Source organism: Diabrotica undecimpunctata, chromosome 6 (assembly GCF_040954645.1).
Source record: "Diabrotica undecimpunctata isolate CICGRU chromosome 6, icDiaUnde3, whole genome shotgun sequence".
NCBI lineage: Eukaryota > Metazoa > Arthropoda > Insecta > Coleoptera > Chrysomelidae > Diabrotica > Diabrotica undecimpunctata.
The window spans coordinates 23,496,310-23,516,444 of NC_092808.1; the positions used below are offsets into that span (position 1 = coordinate 23,496,310).

General features: G+C 34.1%; 1 protein-coding gene across 1 annotated transcript in view; it reads left to right on the forward strand.

The window, feature by feature from the left end:
• The window catches only part of LOC140442600 (uncharacterized), a 115,141-nt gene that overhangs the window by 64,570 nt on the left and 30,436 nt on the right, over positions 1–20,135 (forward strand). Inside the window, exons 2-6 of the mRNA XM_072533610.1 lie at positions 4,169–4,217; positions 7,108–7,284; positions 14,966–15,122; positions 18,157–18,240; positions 19,269–19,402. Coding sequence (XP_072389711.1) covers positions 4,169–4,217; positions 7,108–7,284; positions 14,966–15,122; positions 18,157–18,240; positions 19,269–19,402 — 601 coding nt within the window. The remainder of the gene's footprint in view (positions 1–4,168; positions 4,218–7,107; positions 7,285–14,965; positions 15,123–18,156; positions 18,241–19,268; positions 19,403–20,135) is intronic.

The following is a 20,135-nucleotide window of genomic DNA, read 5'->3' on the forward strand; positions in this document are numbered from 1 at the left end:
CTAAAACGTTGTCAGAGGAATTGGATGCAAGAGGCACAAGATCGAAATAGATGGAAAATTATGAGGGAGATCTATGTCCAGCAGTGGATAAGCGAAGATTGAATGATGATCTGATTCTTAGTTACATTTTGTAAAAATAAAAAATATAAAAAAAAATCCTAGTTTTATATGTATTATATGTCGATATCCTTATCTAAAACCTTTAAATGCGATTATCTCAAAATAACTAATTTGATACTTGTCGGGTTTTGGCAGTAGCCGACACGATATGCTAAATTAAAATCGGTTAATAAGACCTACGACTTATTGGAGTAACGGCGACGAAATAAAAATAGAAATCTTTAAATTACCAAGACTGGTATAAAGACAGATATTATTTTAAATAAATACCCAAAAGCTAATTTTGTAAATTTTAATTATTATTTTGTATTGTCTGTTTACCTATACGAAATTAATTTAAAGTGAACGGGAAAGTGCTAAACAATTTTCATGGATGACACGATTACCCTTGCGAGTCAAGCAGTGCAATTACACAAAAATTATATAAATTATTAATAATTTCAATGAAAGTTTATTAAGACACGACAACAAAATAAAAAAAATATATCAGCCTCATAAAAATTACGTTGCGGTATTATTTAGTAATTTATATTATAATTTTTTTGTAAATCTGGTAATCGTAATTAATCAGCCTAAATTAAAAATTTCCTCTTTGTTAAAGGATATTAATTTCTCCTTGGAATTAATAATAAAATAAGCGGTTTCATATATTAATGAAGGTAATTTCATGAAATCTGTAGAAAATGTACAGTGACCTGGAATAAGTACTATTAACTTATCTATTTTTTACAGTTTTTTCCTCTTATTTTCTTTCCAATTCTTTTTATGTTATTTTTAGTATTCCGTATTTTCGTTTATATTATGTAGATTAATATTTTAATGTTATGTTTGGTCAACTATCTTAATTCAATTTTTCTACGTGTCGGTATCATATGCAGGGCTACCAAGAGGGATGATCGGGCCCCGGTAAAAAGTGAAGATTAAAAAAAACGGGAAACGTTACGTTATGTACGGCCCAGAGCCGCTACATAAATAAGTATATATGTAGGGGCTCTTTTTATTAGCTCATTTAGAACATTCTTCTTCTAGTTTCATAACCGTTATCGATTGTTGAATATCATGTTGGCTACCATATTCGCTATCGTGACTTTATTGACAGCAACTCTAAATAATGATGTAGTCGATTTGCCGTACCATTGTCTTAACTTTTTCAGCCATGAGGTTCTTCTTCTACCAGGACCAAGTGTACCTTGGATCTTTTCCTGAATGATCAGATGTAAAAGTTCATATTTTTCAGGGTGTCTCATAGTGTGGCGGAAGTGTTCCAGCTTGAGTCTTTTTATTTTATTGAGCATGTTGTGTTATTTGGTTCAGGTGTCTAAGGACCGCCTCATTTCTAAGTCTGTCGACCCTGCTTATAAATATTGACAACAATTTTTGTGGTTTTCACTATTTTCGTGCTCTGGAATTATATTATGTAACTTATTATAACTTATATTATAACAATAGAATATGGACAAGAAAAAAAAGAAAGGCTTTAAAAAAACAAGTACAAGAAATCCTAAAACAACAACAGACATGAGAGCAGAAAATTCTATAAAAGTATAAAAGAAAGCACACAGTCATTTAGACCAAAATTGACAATATACAAAGGCAAGGACGAAGAACTACTAACAGAGAAACAAAAAATTATAATGAGATGGAAAGAATACTTTGAGGAAAACCTAAATGCAGAAATTGGAAATGATCAAAACGAGACAATATATTTTACGGCGGAGCAGCACATTGAAAATCCGAGTTATGAAGAAGTAGTTCAAATAATAAAGAAACTAAACAACAGTGAAGCGCCAGGAACGGACAGAGTTTCGGCAGAATTGTTGAAATATGGAGGACCCGATCTCTGGGAAACAATCCATTACCTGATAAAGTTGGTATGGACCAAGGAGCAAATTCCGGAGGAATGGGCGGTTGGTCTTATACAACTCATATATAAAAAAGTAGATAACAGGGACTGCCAGAATTACAAATCAATTACATTTCTAAATGTAATATACAAAATCCTTTCTGGCATTATCTACACTAGATTGTCAAAATACTCCGAAAATATAATTGGTGATTATCAAAATGGATTCAGACCAAATAGAGCCACTACAGACAACATATTCGTACTTAGAACAATACAAGAGAAAGCTTATGAATTCGACAAAGAACTATAAAATATGTATATAGACTTTAAACAAGCTTTTGATAGTGTGAAAAGAGACAAAATGCTGGAAGCCCTCTGAAATCTAGGTATACCAAAAAAATATATCAGCCTCATAAAAATGACGTTGCAGGGTTCAAAAGCCGCAGTTAGAGTAGATGGAGAACTATCTCCCCTGTTTGACATAAACATGGGGGTGAGACAGGGAGACGCACTTTCAACCATGCTGTTCAACCTAGTTCTTAAAGCAGTCATCAGGAAAACGAATGTAACCGGCCATATAAACACCAAAACATTACAAATTACTGCATATGCAGACGATGTCGCCATTATTAGTAGAAGCAAGACACGACTAATGGAAATGTTCAAGGAAATTGATCCTGAAGGACAAAAAAGGGGGGTTAAAATAAACGAAAAAAAAAAACAGAATGACCATCAAAAGAACACCTGAGAATTAAAATAATATAGCAATGGACAACTAACTATTGAACGTGTTTATACCTTCACATATCTGGGCACAGAAATCAATCAGAAGATTTCCGTAAGTAGCGAAATTAATGCACGTATTTCCAGTGGAAATCGTACATACTATGCTAATAAACGATTGATGACATCGAAATTATTAGACAAAAGAACGAAAAAGGCTATCTAAAGAACTTTGATTAGACCAGTAGCAATCTATGGTTGTGAAAACAGGGTATTGACGAAAAAACAGGAAGCCCAACTCAGGACATTAGAGAGAAAGATACTGAGAAAAGTATATGGCCCGGTGCACGAGGAAGACGGCAAATGGAGAATCAGGAGAAACGAGGGGGTTAATGAGCTGAATGAAGGACATTATAAGATTTGTGAAAAGTCAAAGACGGTCATGGCTGGGACATGTTCAGCGACAAGTAGACACGAAAACGACAAAGATGTTATACAGTAAAAGCCGATAGGACCAGAACGGGATGGTTAGATGACGCGGAAGACGACCTGAAAACCATGAATATAAGACAATGGAGGAGAAGGGCCCAAGAGAGATCTGAATGGAAGGACATAGCCAGACAGACAAAGACCCATCCAGGGTTATGATGCCAAAAGAAGAAGAACTTATTATAACCACTTTTTGTCCCCAACCACCATCTGTAGATAATGCAGATCTTTGTGAAAGAAGATTTTCGTAAATAGACGACATGAAAACCAAAAAATATATTTTTGCTATGACTCAATACTAGCCAGTCACACGGCGAATTCGTTCAAAGCAACATTAGTTATATGCAAGCAGTACGCCCGCACTGTAACCGAAACAACAACACACGATGTCGCTACGGCATTAAAGCAATAAAATATATTTTAAAATAGAGGTAGAGGTCGTATTAAAAATATAGCCGAGTATTACTAAAACGCATTATGCACAGAGTCGCCCGACAAAAGAAAAGAGTCCCCGGTAAAAAGTAAAATAAAACCCCAAAACATTACGTCTTTGGTCGACGCATCTCCGGGTCCCTCTAAAATCTACCGGCTCTACCGCCCTCGCGGTGGGGTTATTATTCTGTCAATTACCAAACAAAGATTCTATTTTTTTGTCTTTACAAATAAAAGACTTCTGGATAAAAATGATATTAAAAAAAGTTGAGGTGGTAAGTAGTGTCTCCCAATACTACTGCCTTCATAAATATGACAGATTTTGGATCATTTATTTTAAAAATGAATCATGCCATTACTATTATACAGAGTTGGCCACTAAAAAGAGTCCATCCTAATATTTGGCAATATTTATTAGATTTAAAAGATTTACAATTTTCTTCTTAACCATAGCAATAAATTTTTTTTTGTTTATATCATTGGTTTTTTCTGTGGATTAAAAATTTTTAATCAATGCAAATTAATTATGCAAATTAATGTATCGTTTCTTTGTTACAGGTGGCGCAACAAGTTACTACTGAGTGTATTCTTATATTTCGTTCCAGAAGTAAGTAAATTCAGCAATTAATATTGAACAGTATATTTAAACAGGAATTAAAAGTAAACGAATTAAGAACAACTTCATGTCTTTAACAGCAAAACACAAATAACAGTACCTATATAAGAAAACGTTTATTTATTATCAAAAATTATATATATATATATATATATATATATATAAATATATATATATATATATATATATATATATATATATATATATATAAATATATATATATATATATATATATATATATATATATATATATATATATATAAAAATATATAAATATAAATTTAATCGCAAGGTTTCTCTTTGAGTTCTATTATCTTTGCCTTATAATAGTGTGAACACATACAGGAGGAGCAGAAGGAAATAAAACAAATGCAAATTGTAAAAAAAATCAAATATATTGGTAAAACACCTTGAAAAATATTATACATATAAAACAAATCACATATAAATATCGCTCCATCCCTAACCTGACAATTGAAAGCTGCGCAGTCAATATTGATTCGCTTTACTAAATAACCTATACTACTTTACAAAACTTATAAACAAAAACAAATTTAATTAGTTACTGTTCCGTTGCAAAACTTTATACCTCTGTACTATTGTTCTCATTTTTTAATAAACCGCTGAACTTTTAATTTCTTTACCCGGATAATCTCTTGTTAACTCGTTAGCTAACTCTTTTGCTCCCAAAAACAAATCACGATCTCACATCCTAACCAAAATTCCCATCTCCTCTTTGATACTAAATTCTCCAAGCCTAATCTTCTACCGATACAATGGTAATTATTTATTGGTACCTTCAAATGCTGTTAACATTAATTTCAGCATACATGGAATTTTTCTTCCATCCCTTTTTAGCTTCCGATATTACTCTTTTTACTAATACGAACAGACTGTCTTTTAAATTTGTAAACTTTCCCATTTTTACAAGACAATAGCTGAATATGGTTAATCGCTGTTTTTTAATCTCCTCATTAAAAAACAATCTCAAAAAGGTTTTTCCCCGAATTTTCAAACGAAACACTTTCTATTCATAGAACATTTAATAATTCTACCTAATGTTTTATTTCTACTATCTATTACAATCTAAACTTTATAAATCTAAAACACGTAAAGCGAGACACTAACCATAATGAACTGAAAGAGACTAAAAATGGATATCTGATGTCTCATTGCTTACTGCCATTATTATATAATTATGTTTACATGGGCGTATCTTTGGTGTTGTTGTCGAAAGAGGCAAAGTGGAGGTATATTACCATTTAAGAGTTTTTGTATGGTGATATATTTATTTATTATTACTGATATCAGATTGAAACATATTTTGTTTATGTTCTGTGTATCATTCTTGTCATTGATTGCGTTAGTGTTTCTTTTTATTTCTATTGATTCGTATATCACCCTTTTCTTTTTATTTTGCTCGGTTTTTAAAATGTTGATGCTTTGTTTTCGAAGTCAAATGTATGCTTCCTCTCATTTTCATGCTTTGTGAGCGCAGTGGTGTTATTCTTGTCATATTTGAGGGAACGAATTCTAGAATACGAATTGAAACGCAGAATATATAAATAAACGACGAAAAGAACAATTCGTTAAAATTTCCGTGTATTAATTGGTATCAATAGACTGTTATAACGTTATTTCTGTATTCCCTACGTCTTTAGACAGAAGTTTTTTCTAGGGTATATACAAACTCCTACATGAAATGCCAGCGAATTATCCTATTTCCCACTTCTCCAGTGGTAAGCTAAAAAAACCGCCACATACTTTAGTGACCTTGAACAAAAACGATTGACCTCTATCGCTTTCTGACTTTTGAGCTGTACGAAATTTGTAAAAGATTTACAGATTTCAGCAAGAGCTTTGCTACGGCTGTGATGAATTAAAGCGCCGAATATTATAACTAAACGGCGAAAAGAGAACAATTCGTCAAACCTTCCGCGTATGAATTGGCATCAATAGACTGTTATAACGTTAATTCTGTATTCCCTATGTTTTCAGATAGTCGGGTAGATACAAACTACTACAAGGAAAGCCAGGGAATTGTTCTGGTATTTTCCACATAACCACCTCTATTGTTAATCATTGTTTAAAATTAGCTCTCGATAAACCTTTTATATGCCGCCGGCCGTATTATTTATTGATTAAAAGACTATTTTATAGAATATTATAAAAAATTTATAAAAAATTTACAAAAAAAGTAAAAAGACAAGTATTAACAAGAAATACCACCATTAACATTCAGGAAATAATAAAATCCATTTTCAAATTCCTGTCTCACTTTGTTTCACAAAATGTTTCCTTTTTTTAGCTCTGTAAACTTAAATAATGCGCTGTCTTAAATCATCAAGAGATATTGATTGTTTTGTAGACCTCAGATTTTAAATGTTCCCACAAAAAAATGTCGAGTGGTGTTAATGCTGGAGATCTTGGTGGCCATTCTGTAACATTCCTTCGATCAATTCACCTGTCGAAATAATTTTGGTTTATCCAATCTCCCGCACAAAGGTCAAAGGGTGGTAGAGCCCCGTCTTGATAAAAAATATATGTTATTTTCATCAATCAAAGAATTTCCTTGCTCATTTAGTTGGTTTTCCATACTATCAACAATTGAAGGTTCGATAACGTTGTCCAAAAGTTTCCAAATATTTTTTTACCCGTATTGGCCCCATAAGAGTGTTTCCTAAAATTCCAGCCCAAACATTAATTTTTTAGAGTATTTGAGAAAGACCTTAAAAAAAATATGTGAATTTGTATCATCCTAATAGATATATTTTACCCTTTTTATCATCTTAATAGATATATGTAAATGCTTATTTTTAATATTTTATAAAATATTAGCGAAGTTGTTGCTTACATTTACTCTAAATATTTTTACTCATAGATGTGCCACTGTCAGTCATATGAAGATACAACAGCATCAGTGGAATACAGCGTAAGCAGTAGTAGCAGCACTAGCGTTGGAGACCATCCTGGTGGTCAGGAAAAAGGAAAGCTGTCAGTAGAACACACAAATCACTCAAGAGAGGCGTTAAATCTTCAAGCTAATTCTCCAGAGCCAGTAAGTTTGATATCGATACAATAAGTATAATTATATAAAGAAATAGTACTAACTGCTTCTTTATGATATCTTGTCATTAAATATGTTGTTTAAAATATAAAATTTCTAGGTAATATGTTTTACGACATTTTTTATAGAACTGTCACATATTTTAAAAGTCACTTGGTAATTGGTAAATTGGTACCAATTATTGGTAATTTCAGTGATTGGAAAATAATTTGGAATTTAACAGAGAATGAAGAATTGGGTTAGGTTAGGTTAAGCTAGCTCCTCATGGACATGATAATACAAATAGACTGACTGCTGCAATACAGTCGCGTTTCCCAGTGCGACAAAGAAAACTGATGCAAAGCAGTCCTTGCATCTCCTTCTAATGGACCGGGTTTATCGACCACGTGACCTTCTTATTGGTCATTTAGGTCACGTGGTCGATAAACCTGGCAAATAAGAAAGAGATGCAGGGAGTGCTTTGTGTCAGTTTTCGCTGTCCCACTGGGGAGCTGTATGGCAGCAGTCAGTCTATTTGTATTATATGTCTATGTCATGTTTATATGTCTATGTCTATGTATTATATGTCTATGTCAATTAAATCAACTCCCACCCAATGGCTTCCAGTATTAAGTCACATCCCACCTCCACATTTACGACGAGTTGACGCACTTACACGTGAATACAAAAAGATCATGAACAATATAAACCAGCCGATCCACCAAGATACCGAGGATGCACGAAATGCCCGTCTCCGTTCTAGAAAACCACCAATGAAAACGGCAAGAATGATACATGAGGAGTTCAACATCACGAATGCATGGTCCCAAGAATGGAACCAATGGCAAAATAGCATGTCCTGCATTACCCACAAGCTACCAGGTTTTGATCTTCCACGCAAAACATGGTCCAATCTAAATAGGATCCGAACCAGACATGGCAGATGTGCATACATGCTAAATAAATGGGGAAAGAACCCGTCTCCTCAATGTGCCTGTGGGGAGAACCAAACCATCTACCACATTATTGAAGAGTGTTCCTCAAGATCCTAGAATGGTAACCCTGAAGACTTCCTGTCTGCAACTTTAGAGTCAATTGATTATATTAATACACTTGATGTTTGTAACTATTTAAAGTTTGTCATGTACCTATATTACTAGTGTTTGTAATTTTGTTCTAAATGTGTTTAATTGCCATACGATAAATATATAAATATATCTATGGGTTAGCTGATCAACGTTCATATACATAAACAATACAAATAGATTGACTGTTGCAATACAGGCTCGTTCCTCCAGTGCGACAGAGAAAACTGAAGTAGTCCCTGCAACTCTTTATAATGGGCCAGGTTTATCGACCACGTGACCTAAATGACCAATAAGAAGGTCACGTGGTCGATAAACCCGCTCCATTAGAAAGATACGCAGAGACCTCTTTGCACCAGTTTTCTCTGTTGCACTGGGAGAACTAGCCTGCATTGCAACAGTCAGTCTATTTGTATTATATGTCTATGCCAACTTTCGTCAAAAAACACTACTGCAGAGATAATCCGCAGAATTTGCACGGCCAACAAGTGCTATTTTAAGCTTAATCTCCTTAAATTCTTAATTATATCGAGATATTTAAAGGTAAAACTCTATAAAACAATAATACGTCTATTCCTAACATATGGTTCAGAGACCTGAACATGGTAGGGCATGTAATGCGGATGGAACAAACTGACACAGCTAGAAAACTCTTCTTGACAGATCTATTGGTCAGAGAAGAAAAGGAAGATCCAGAATGATGATAAAGAGTTAGGTTCCAGCTTGTAGATATCTAAAGAAACAGTTCTATCTTGGATAAATATTGCTGATACATTGGGCCTATCTAATTTTCCTCTATTGCGCTAAGAAGAAGTATGACCTTTTATAAATATTTGACCCAAAATAAAAATTAATATGGGACTTTTGGGTCCAAAATTAAACATAGGCTCCCTTAACTTAACTGTTTCCAGTACTGTCTTTTACTTCTCGTTCCATCTCGTTATGCTCCTGTCTCCATCCCAATGTCTGTATTTGAAGATTTATCTATTCCATCTTTGTCTTTTAAACTTGCAATATATTCCACGTACTTCCATTTTAGCTTTGTGATCATTTTTCTTACATCAAATACTTTTGTTTTATTTCTAATTCTCAGAGTAACTCCTACCATTTTTCTCTCTATTGATCTTTGATCAACTTTTATTTTGTTTATTGTTTGTTTTGTTAGTGAGTCTTGTTCTCAAATGTTGAAGAATTTTTTTATTTGTTATTTTACCAAAAGATATTCACCCCAATCTCACTCTCATGTCTACGTCAATATCTTTATTTTTCTATTCTGTTTTTTGCCCTAAAGAAATTTAGGTCACATTATCCAATTTATTACAGTTTATTTCTCTGTTATCTGAGCCTATTACCTTTGTTTTTTCCATTTTCAAATTTAGACCTATATCTTTTTATTTTGTTGCTCTGTTACCATTGTCTTCAGATCTTTTTCGCTTTCTGCAAGTAAGATTTGCGTATCTCAGATTGTTCATCCTTACACCATTTATTCCGTAGTTTAATCTTTTCCGTCAATAAGTTGAACAGTAGTAGTAACATAGTGTCTTGTTGTTAAATACCTCTTCTTATTGATAATGGTTTGGTCTTCTCATGAATGTATACTTTTCATAGATATTGTTGACAAGAGTGAGACCATATATTTAGATTATTTTCAACTTTTAAAATTCTTAATGCTAAAATGAGTTGAAGTATTGTATGAACTCAAACTGCTCTCGCGTAAGCATGTCCATTAAGTATTTTCTCCAAAGATTTAGGTGCATAAACTTCAGCGAGTACTTCCTCTAAACCACTTCCTTGCATAATATAACCGATTGCTCCAAAAAATGAGATAAGCAAATGATAGTCTTATTATAATGTTCGATACTTCAGATCATTCAGGGGCAGGAGATACAATCTCGCGAGCTTTTGCATACAGAGGTTGATCAAAAGTAATTATACATACTTTGTGGTTATAACTTTTAGCATTCTCTAAAGCACAAAGTAAAACTGTGTATATTGTATTGTAATTACTTGCTGGTTGATGAACAAATTCAATGTAAGCATTCCAACCAGGTAGAGAAAATTTTTTGTATTTGTCATAAAACCGTATCACATCAATTTTTTTTTAAAAAGCAATTGCTGCCTGCTGCCGTAGCTTTCAAAGTTTTTAACCGCTTGTCTGTTTCATTCAAGTGTTTTTATCAGACCAGACTTGACTTAAAATATCTTGGTAATTGTCAATGAAACAAATAGATGTTAATTTTCCAGGCTTCTCTGTAATAATAATTCTACTGCCATACTTCAATTTCAATTATTATTAATGTTTTTATATAGTTCTGTCATCTAAAGCTACATCTTGACAAACATTCCTCAATTCATCCAACAAAAACTGTCAATCATCACTCATTTTTATGAACGGAAAATTTTTCTCCATTACAGAGTTTGCAGTTTCATCTTAAGGACGGCCAATTTTACCACCAGTATTAGGTTTTAAGTTATTATACACCCGAATAATAACGAACAGATTAGAGACAAAGCTGGATTTTTACCAACCTCGGGAACAAGCCGGTTTCCGCCCTAATTACGGCACAAACGATCACCTGCAGTGCCTAAAAACCCTGATAGAAAAAACTAACGAATATAACCGTCCCTTGGCATTGATATTTGTAGACTTTAAAAAGGCGTTTGATACAGTGGAACTACCGTCCATCTTAAGAGCACTACAAGATTGCAGGGTCGACCACAGATATTGTAATATAGTTAAAAATATATATGAAAATGCCACAACAACCATAAGTCTACATTCAGCAACTAATAAAATAAAGATAAAAAGGGCAGTCAGGCAAGGTGATACCATGTCACCAAAGCTGTTCATTACCGTTCTTGAGTATGCATTTAAAAGACTGACATGGCAACAGAAAGGAATATCCATCGATGGAGAAAGATTAAACCATCTACGTTTTGCGGACGATATCGTGCTTCTGTCAGATAATCTGGGAGAGATCAAAGACAAGCTCCAAGAATTGAATGACATACTACAAGAAACTGGGCTGGAGATAAATTTCGAGAAAACCAAAATGATGACCAATATGGTTCCCAGCGAAGAGATACAGATCAATAACAACAAGGTAGAATTAATCGATAAATACACATACTTGGGTTATGAAATCAGAATAACCAGAGACAACCAAACCTGCGAGCTAAATAGACGAATCACGTTGGGATGGACGGCATATGGAAGGATGAAGAGACATTTTTAAAACAAATACCCCAATTCACCTGAAAAGGAAGGCATTTAACCAATGCATCTTACCAGTCTTGACCTACGGAGCAGAGACCCTAACTTTAACGAAAGCTACTGCCGAAAAACTGAGGGTAACACAAAGGCGAATGGAGAGATCAATGCTGAAACTGACCTTGAAAGATCGCGTGAGAAATGAGGAGATACGCCGACGAACTGGCGTAGACGATATTATACTGCGAATCAATAAACAAAAGTGGAGGTGGGCTGGACATGTTGCTAGAATGGAAGACGGAAGATGGACGAAGAGATTATTGAAGTGGAGACCAAGAGCCGACAAGCGAAGTCGAGGCAGACCACTCACCCGATGGACCGACGACCTAAGGAGAATAGAAACAAACTGGATTGCAGCAGCTAGAGATAGAGAGAACTGGAGACGTTTGGAGGAGGCCTATATCCAACAATGGATGTGAAAATGGGGCTGGATGATGATGATGATGATTAGGTTTTAAGAAGATTAGTAACAACTGTCACGGTATTTTGCATCAGCACTCGCGCTCTAGTTCGAGGTGGATTTATTTTTGAAGTACTAGCCTATTCCTCCTCACGTTGTCTTTTCACTGTAGCGATTGAAGTTTTTCGGGTGTATGATTTTCTGCAATCAACGTGTATTGTAACGGATTTTGAGTTCTTAAATACTCAGTAAATTCATCACCTCTCGTGACACTAGCCTTAATTAAATTTGGCACACCACGATCAACCACAACTGTTTTATCTTCACTTAAAACTTTATTGCAAATAAAGCAAAAGTGGGACATTTTTTAGAGCTATAAAATAGCACAAATAACCTAAATGGTAGACGCTTGTATTAAGTACATACATTCACTTACTTAAACTGTTGATTGAATATTCAATCAACGCTTAAACTGAACCTTTAGCACTACAATACAAGAATCAGGTAGGTGGACGAGACCTACGGATAATAGAATAGCCAGATATTTTTTAAGGCCACGCGTGAAGGGGGGAATTAGTTAGGGACTGAGTTTCTTTTGAATAAATATTTTCAGAATAGTAGGTATAATGTATAAAAGAGATACAAATAGGTATTTATACTTGTCTTAAATACCTGATATTCATATATACGTGGCTTATATTTGCATATCATGTATAATATGACTCTAAGAATCGCGATATCTCAGGAATGGTAACTCTTAGGAAAAAAACCATAAATACTATTTTCGTAGAGAATTCTAAGATCTACAACTTTGGTTTAAGGTTTTTTTGATAAAACTTACCGTTTTCGAGTAAAATTCAAAAAACATCAAATTTTGACCTTTGACAAAGAATAACTTTTGTAGCACAAATACGATCGATTTCGATAAGGTTTTTGAATGTAACGTGTTCACAGGCGCTGTATCCCGTTACGAATGCGGCCTGCTCCTTCTCTATTAATTGGTAAAATTCGTGTTTATATTTAATTATTCATTAATTCATCAATTCATCATGAATTATTCATTAATTCATTAATTCATCATGAATCAGTATAGGCTACAAATTGTTTTTGTTGCATTAGCAAAACATTTTTTTTTTTTTTTTTGTTTTAATGGTATAGGCAAGTGCCATACAGCCAGTCACAACATGAAAATTTTCTACCCAGAAAGAATAAAAAGATAATATAAATTTCAAACTTAAGTAGCATTACAAATTTTAAGCATTAAAATTATTATTAAGGATAGGATAGGGATAAAACATGGACACTCGTTTCTCGTCTAGGGACCCATCAAGACATTGCTTTTAAGACAAATTAGATTGGGCCACGGATAAAAGGTAATAACAAATGGGGTAAAACAGAGGTTAGGATTCTAATTACAGTTAAATATTAAGCTTACTTTTGCAAATAAATTCCATCAAACACTCATTTACAGCTCTTATATTTAGAGATAGCAGATAGCACATATTGTACGGAGGAAAAATTTTGATGTTGACTAAATTTTTTATTAGATCTTCAGTTTGTTTTGTGTATTTTTTACATTCAAAGAAAATGTGATCTAGATCACCTTCTTTTTGACAGTCTGGACATAAATTTGAATTTACAATTTTTAGTTTGGACAGATGACTAGGATAGCAGGCGTGTCCAAATTTTATTCTAATTATGGATGTTATATACCTTCGTGGAACAGAATAATTTTTAAACCAATAATCACTTGGGATTAAAGGCTGTATAGAAGCATATTGCGAGGAAGACTGCGTACTATATATATGCCAAGATTGTTTCCATTTACTATTGATATTATTTTTAATTATTGTTAATACGTCTTGTCTACAGATTTGGTGATCAGCTTGCGTTCCGGTGTCAATGGCCTTTTTAGCTAATAGGTCAACATGTTCGTTGTATTTAACACCTATATGTGCTTTAACCCACAAAAAATGAACAACTCTTCGGTTTTTATGAAGGTCATAAACAAGTTTTTTAATTTGAAAGACATATATATTTGAGTTGTTACTAGGAAAACTTAAAGTTTCAATTGATAACATAACCGACAATGAGTCAGATACTATTGTAACAGATGTATTCTGAGTGTTTTCAAAGTATCTTAATGCTTCATATATTGCTACAGCTTCAGCACTAAAGATTGAAAAACTAGGATTTAGTCGACAAAGTTTTTCTGTATTAGTTGATGGAATGTAGAAAGCACACCCAGTACCAAACATAGATTTGAGGCATCCGTATAAATAACTAAAGAGTCTGACAGACTAGATAAACAGGACCTCAAAATATTCGAGCTAACAGAAGAATTTACATGGTAATTCGGTTGTATCACAGTAATGGGCTGCAAGCACGAATAAAAATGTTCGATGTGAAGATTATCCTCTGATTTGAAGTCATAATCAAAATTTGTCAGGCTTCTGAAAGCCTCACAAAGTGGAGGTGAGTTCTTAAGTCTCCAATATCGATTAGTTAAATCTTCTTCGTTCAGTTTTCTGATATTTGAGTAGAGAGTAGTGTTACGATTTTGTATATTAATAACAAACTTTTGACTGAGGTATTCTCTTCTATAGCCCAAAGGATTTTCTAGAGCTTCCACATGTAGAGCATTAATAGGCGTCGATTTCATGGCACCCAAACAAATACGCAATGCTGAGTTTTGAAACACATCTATTGTTTTCAGAATATGTTTACTTGCTGAACCATATAATATGCATCCATAATCGATAATTGATCTAATATACAAATATACGATCTAATATACTAGCAAAACATTTCAATTCAAAAAGATTAATAATGGATTAATATGACGGTAATAATTGACGGTATATGGTGGTAATGCATGGCCTACACTAATTAAAATTTTAGATGGCTCTAACTCAATTTATTCTCTTTAAATTTTAGGTGGTATTTATTGAAGATTCAGACGATTATGTTCCAGTTTCGCCCTTGAGGAAAAGAAATCAAGTTATCTCAGAAGACGATATTGATTGGCAGCATCCGTATGAAACGTGGGACAGGGAATACAGGAGATTTAGATTTAATAATACAAAAGTTCAGCGTAAGTTTAATGCTTTTATATAAGTTTATACATTGTAGGACTAAATTTCTCAGTTAGAACGTTAGAATACTTTCATAATGCATGAAAAAACATTATATAAAAGTATCGGTTGAAGGTTTCACGGCCCTTTTGCTCATTCTCGTAATTCAGTATTTTAATTTTTGTTTTCGAATCAATTTTTTAATTTTTACTCCATTTCTTTGAATTTTTTAACTGTTTTAACTAAAGAAGTGTAACTGACCATCCTACAGAGAAAATTGGAAAATGGAAAGAAGACGCATAAAGTAGTACAAAGAAATTTAGTTCTTTCAGGATAGTGTCCCTATACGCAAATCGCATCATCATCATCATCAACCTGTATGCACATAGGTCTCCCTCAGCTCTTTTCATCTGTCTCTGTCTTCTGCGGCTTGCATGCAGTTATTGCTAACACGCTTCAGGTCGTCAGTCCATCTAGTTGGTGGGCGTCCTCTGCTCTGTAGTGCTTCTTGTCTTGGTCTCCACTCGACAATATGTTTTGTCCATCGGTTGTCTGATAATTTGGCGACGTGTCCTGCCCAATTCCATTTTAGCGACGCGATTTTTTCGATGGCGTCTCTTGTTTTTGTTTTACGACGTCTCTCTTTGTTTGGGATTCGGTCTCTCAGAGAGACACCCAACATCTGGCGCACCATAGCCCTCTGAATTACGCGAATCTTATTCACTATCTTTTTTGTGAGTGTTAATGTTTCTGCTCCATAAGTGAGTACAGGTAACACACATTGGTCAAAGATTTTCCTTTTGAGGCATATGGTTAGATCCGATTTAAATACATAGTTTAATTTACCAAACGCTGCCCAGGCTAATCCTATGCGACGTGGGAGCTCACATGTCTGGTTATCTCTACTCAACCGAATTTTATGTCCTAAGTACTTATGCGATGTAGCCTGCACAATATCCCTTTCATCAACAGCAATATTTCGATTTAGCACCAGATTAGTCATTATTTGCGTCTTGTTCGTATTAATCTTTAGTTCGACCTCCAAGGAAGCGTGATATAATTTTTCAAACATTATTATTGCCTCATCCATACCATCGGCTATAAGGACGATGTCATCTCCAAATCTCAAATGACTGAGCTTCTCTCCATTTATGTTGATACCATGCTCGTTCAGATGTGCCTTCTGACAAGTATGTTCTAAAAGCGTCGTGAATAGCTTCGAAGAGGCGGTGTCTCCTTGCCATACTCCTCGCTATAAACATAATTTATTTGTTTCTTGTTCAGATAGTCTTAAGCCAGCAGTACTTTTTTGATAGATATATTTAATTATGTTTTTGTAGTGATGGTCAAACATAAACGGAGAAAAGCTTAGCCATCTAAGGTTTGCAGATGATATTGTACTAATAGCTGATAGAATAGATGAGGCCAAAGAACTTTTAAATCAGCTCTACCTTTCCTCGCTAGAAGGGGGATTGAAAATAAATATATCTAAAACCCATATGATGACAAATCTTGTAGTCAGCGAAGATATATGCGTAGGAACAAGATCCATAGACCAGGTAATGGCCTATAAATACCTAGGTCATGAGATTCGCATAGGAAAAGACAACCAAACCGTTGAGCTTCTCCGTCGTATAAGACTGACTTGGGCAGCCTTCGGCAAGCTGAACCATATTTTCAAATCGTATGATATACCAATATGCCTTAAAAGAAAAACGTTTAATCAGTGTGTTTTGCCAGTGTTAACTTACGGTGCGGAAACGTTGACCATGACAAGGAGAACAGTTCAAAAGATCCGTGTGTGTCAAAGGGCGATGGAGCGTGCTATGTTGGGTGTTTCACTAAGAGACAAGATCCCAAATCGCCAGCTACGACAAAGAACAGGAGTGGCTGATGCAGTAGAGAGAGTAGCAACACTGAAATGGAACTGGGCAGGTCACGTGGCTCGAATGACAGATAATAGATGGACAAAGCGGATACTGGAATGGAGACCAAGAGATGATGCCTACCGAAGCAGAGGTCGTCCACCAACACGTTGGACTGACGATCTAAAACGTTGTCATAGGAATTGGATGCAAGAGGCACAAGATCGAAATAGATGGAAAATTATGAGGGAGATCTATGTCCAGCAGTGGATAAGCGAAGATTGAATGATGATGAGTGATGGTCTATTCGGCATTCTGCCAATGCTTTTAACATTTTCTGATGACTTATGGTATCGAATGCTTTCTCGTAGTCGACAAATATCATTGCCAATGGTTTTTTGTATTCTGCACACTTCTCTATCAGGTTCTTTATCACTAGTAAGTGGTCGTTAGTGCTGTATCCTGATCTAAATCAAGCTTGTCCTGTAGGCTGATAAAAGTTTAATTTAGCATCCGGTCTTTTTTTGATAATTTTTGTGAAAAGTTTATGTATGTGTGAAAGCAAACTGATAGGATGGTAGTTTTTTAGATCTGTTGTGTCTCATTGCTTGTGTAATGACTGCATTGTTCCATTGAGAAGGAGTTTTTCCTCGGTAGATGCATTCGGTGAAAAGCTTGGCCAAAGCTTGGATAATTTTATTTTCACCTAGTTTGATAACTTCGATCACTACTCCGTCATCGCCAGCTGATTTGTTATTTTTCATTTCTAAAAGTGCCGTTTTGATTTCGTATGGAGTTATTTCTGATCCCTGGTTTGCAATTTTGGTCAGGGGCTGATCTTACAAATCGCATGTTTCAATGTAAATAATTCGTAATTTCAAACACTATTCAGTTAAATTGGCTCCGTTTGACAACCATCATCCCGCTGCTACGGAGATTTGATGGAAGCTCTGAAGAAATGGTTTGCAGAACTAGATTTTTTGAAATATCGAAAGGCGTTGTAGGTTCGTTGTATTTTTATCCAATTCAGAGGAGAGTATGTTTATTTTATGATTTTATTAATATTAGAAATATTTTAGTAGCGTTTGGTACCAATAAGCAGATCATATGAATAAAAAATGAAAAAAGAAATCTATCAAAACCAATATTTTTTGTAATTTCAACTAATCTGTTAATCATCGTTTTCTAGATATTGAAGCAGAATGTCAGGATGATTACATGAAAATTCGTGTTGGCTTTAATGGATCATTCACAGGTCTTGTATACTCTGCAGGTAAGTTTAATTTGATTTTAATAGCTTTTCATGTGTTTAAATAGACCAAATAAAGCTATACGCTTGGATTAAGTCGACTTTATTATGAGAAAACCAGCAGCATTCGCACTCAATCTACTCGATGCTAAATTGAATAAGATTTGTTCACATTTTCCTAACTTTATTGATTGCTTTTAGCATCTCTCAGGTATTGATGGTAAATTGTTTTGTTAAAGAAAAAAAATAAAATCAAAGTCAACTGACAGATGATATTATTTCTTCAAATTCACTTGTCATACGCCTTTTTTCTCAATCATCTCTCAATCATCTGATGTCATTAGTTTTTACATTTCACCTGCCATCACAAATTTCTGCAGTTTGAAGTTTTGGTTTTGGTTCACGCTGCCTCCAGTTTTGCTCCCATACTGGTAGTCATCCTTTACTCTCCTCCAACGCTGTTTTGCAGTCTTTATTTATTTCTTCTAAAGTCCATTCTTTGTCAAAACCTTCTTAAAATGGTCAAGAACTTTCGATGTCTTTGTCCTCTTTATGATTTTGGAAAAATCGAAATATATAATTAAACGTTTTAATTGCAGCTTTAAATTATTGTGGTTTTTCGAGGACTCTTAATCTAGCGGACACAAATGAGCGGAATCCAATTTAACCTGCACCATATTTTTTCACCCATTTTTCACCACCAAATCACACTTAATGGGTACGATTCTTCTGGCCTAAGGTTCAAGCTAGCAGAATTCAAAAAAAACTTTTTGCCGATGGCATATTTTTTCACTCGTTTTTCACTAATTTATTACCACCATAATAATTTTCACAAACAAACCCCTATAAGCGAGCCATTCTGCTGGCTTATGGTTCCAGCTAGCCAGATCACCATATTCAGAGCCTCTGAATATTATGCTCTGATGATACCTAACGAGGTTGAAATACGAATAAGTGGATGGCAGATGCCCTGCATTGAAATTAGATCTAATACCGTCTTTCTATTCTGTGTTAAAATTCTTTAATATATTACTAATTCATATTTGTTTTAGGGTATGCTTATGATCCCGATTGTATGTATATCAATGGCACCGGTAGAGACTACTACGAATTCTTCATCCAGCTTAATAGGTGCGGCACGTTGGGAAAGAATACACACAATGATGAGAATCAGAAAACACCTACAGTACGTGCTTCTTTTTTATTTTTTTTGTGTTTTTTGCTTATTGGGCTCTGAAACAAACAACTAATATCTTACAAAATATGTCAGTCATTAAATTATACGGTTAGCTGGATATGATGATGAAATATTGTGATGAAATATGTGTTCTGAAAATAGTTGGTAAGGTTGTGAACAATAATTTTATTTGCAATAATACTTACTTTGAGTAAGAGACTCGTGGTAGATGTTTTAAACCACACGTTTAAATTCCTTTTCTTCCAAAGTTTTTCTTACTGAGCACTTTTCCTTGCAGAAGAAATTCGAGTTATTTATATTTAGTTTTACATTTCATAATGTGCCCTAATTTTTTAAATTTGTTTGCATTTTGCTATGTAACTTTTTGATTTTGATTTAAGTTCGTTGTTGATTCAGTCAATACCTAAAACTGAAGTAAATCGAATCAGTTGTATACCACTTTGTCGTATTCCTGTTGACTTCTAGGCCATATTTTCTTTTGCTTTCGCTATTTGTTTATTTACATTTGTGAAGTAGCTCTTATGAAGTATCGTTAAAAATGTTAAATTAAAAAAATTTAAAAAATCAGAAATTGTGTAACCTTACTCAATTTAATAAGCTGTCTTCTAAAATTTGTTCTAGACCTACATAGATATAACTTTCTAGTAAATATTAAATATGAGGCATATTAATATACATCCTTCTAGGACCCCTATAAAAATGTTCACCTGCTGTGTTTTTT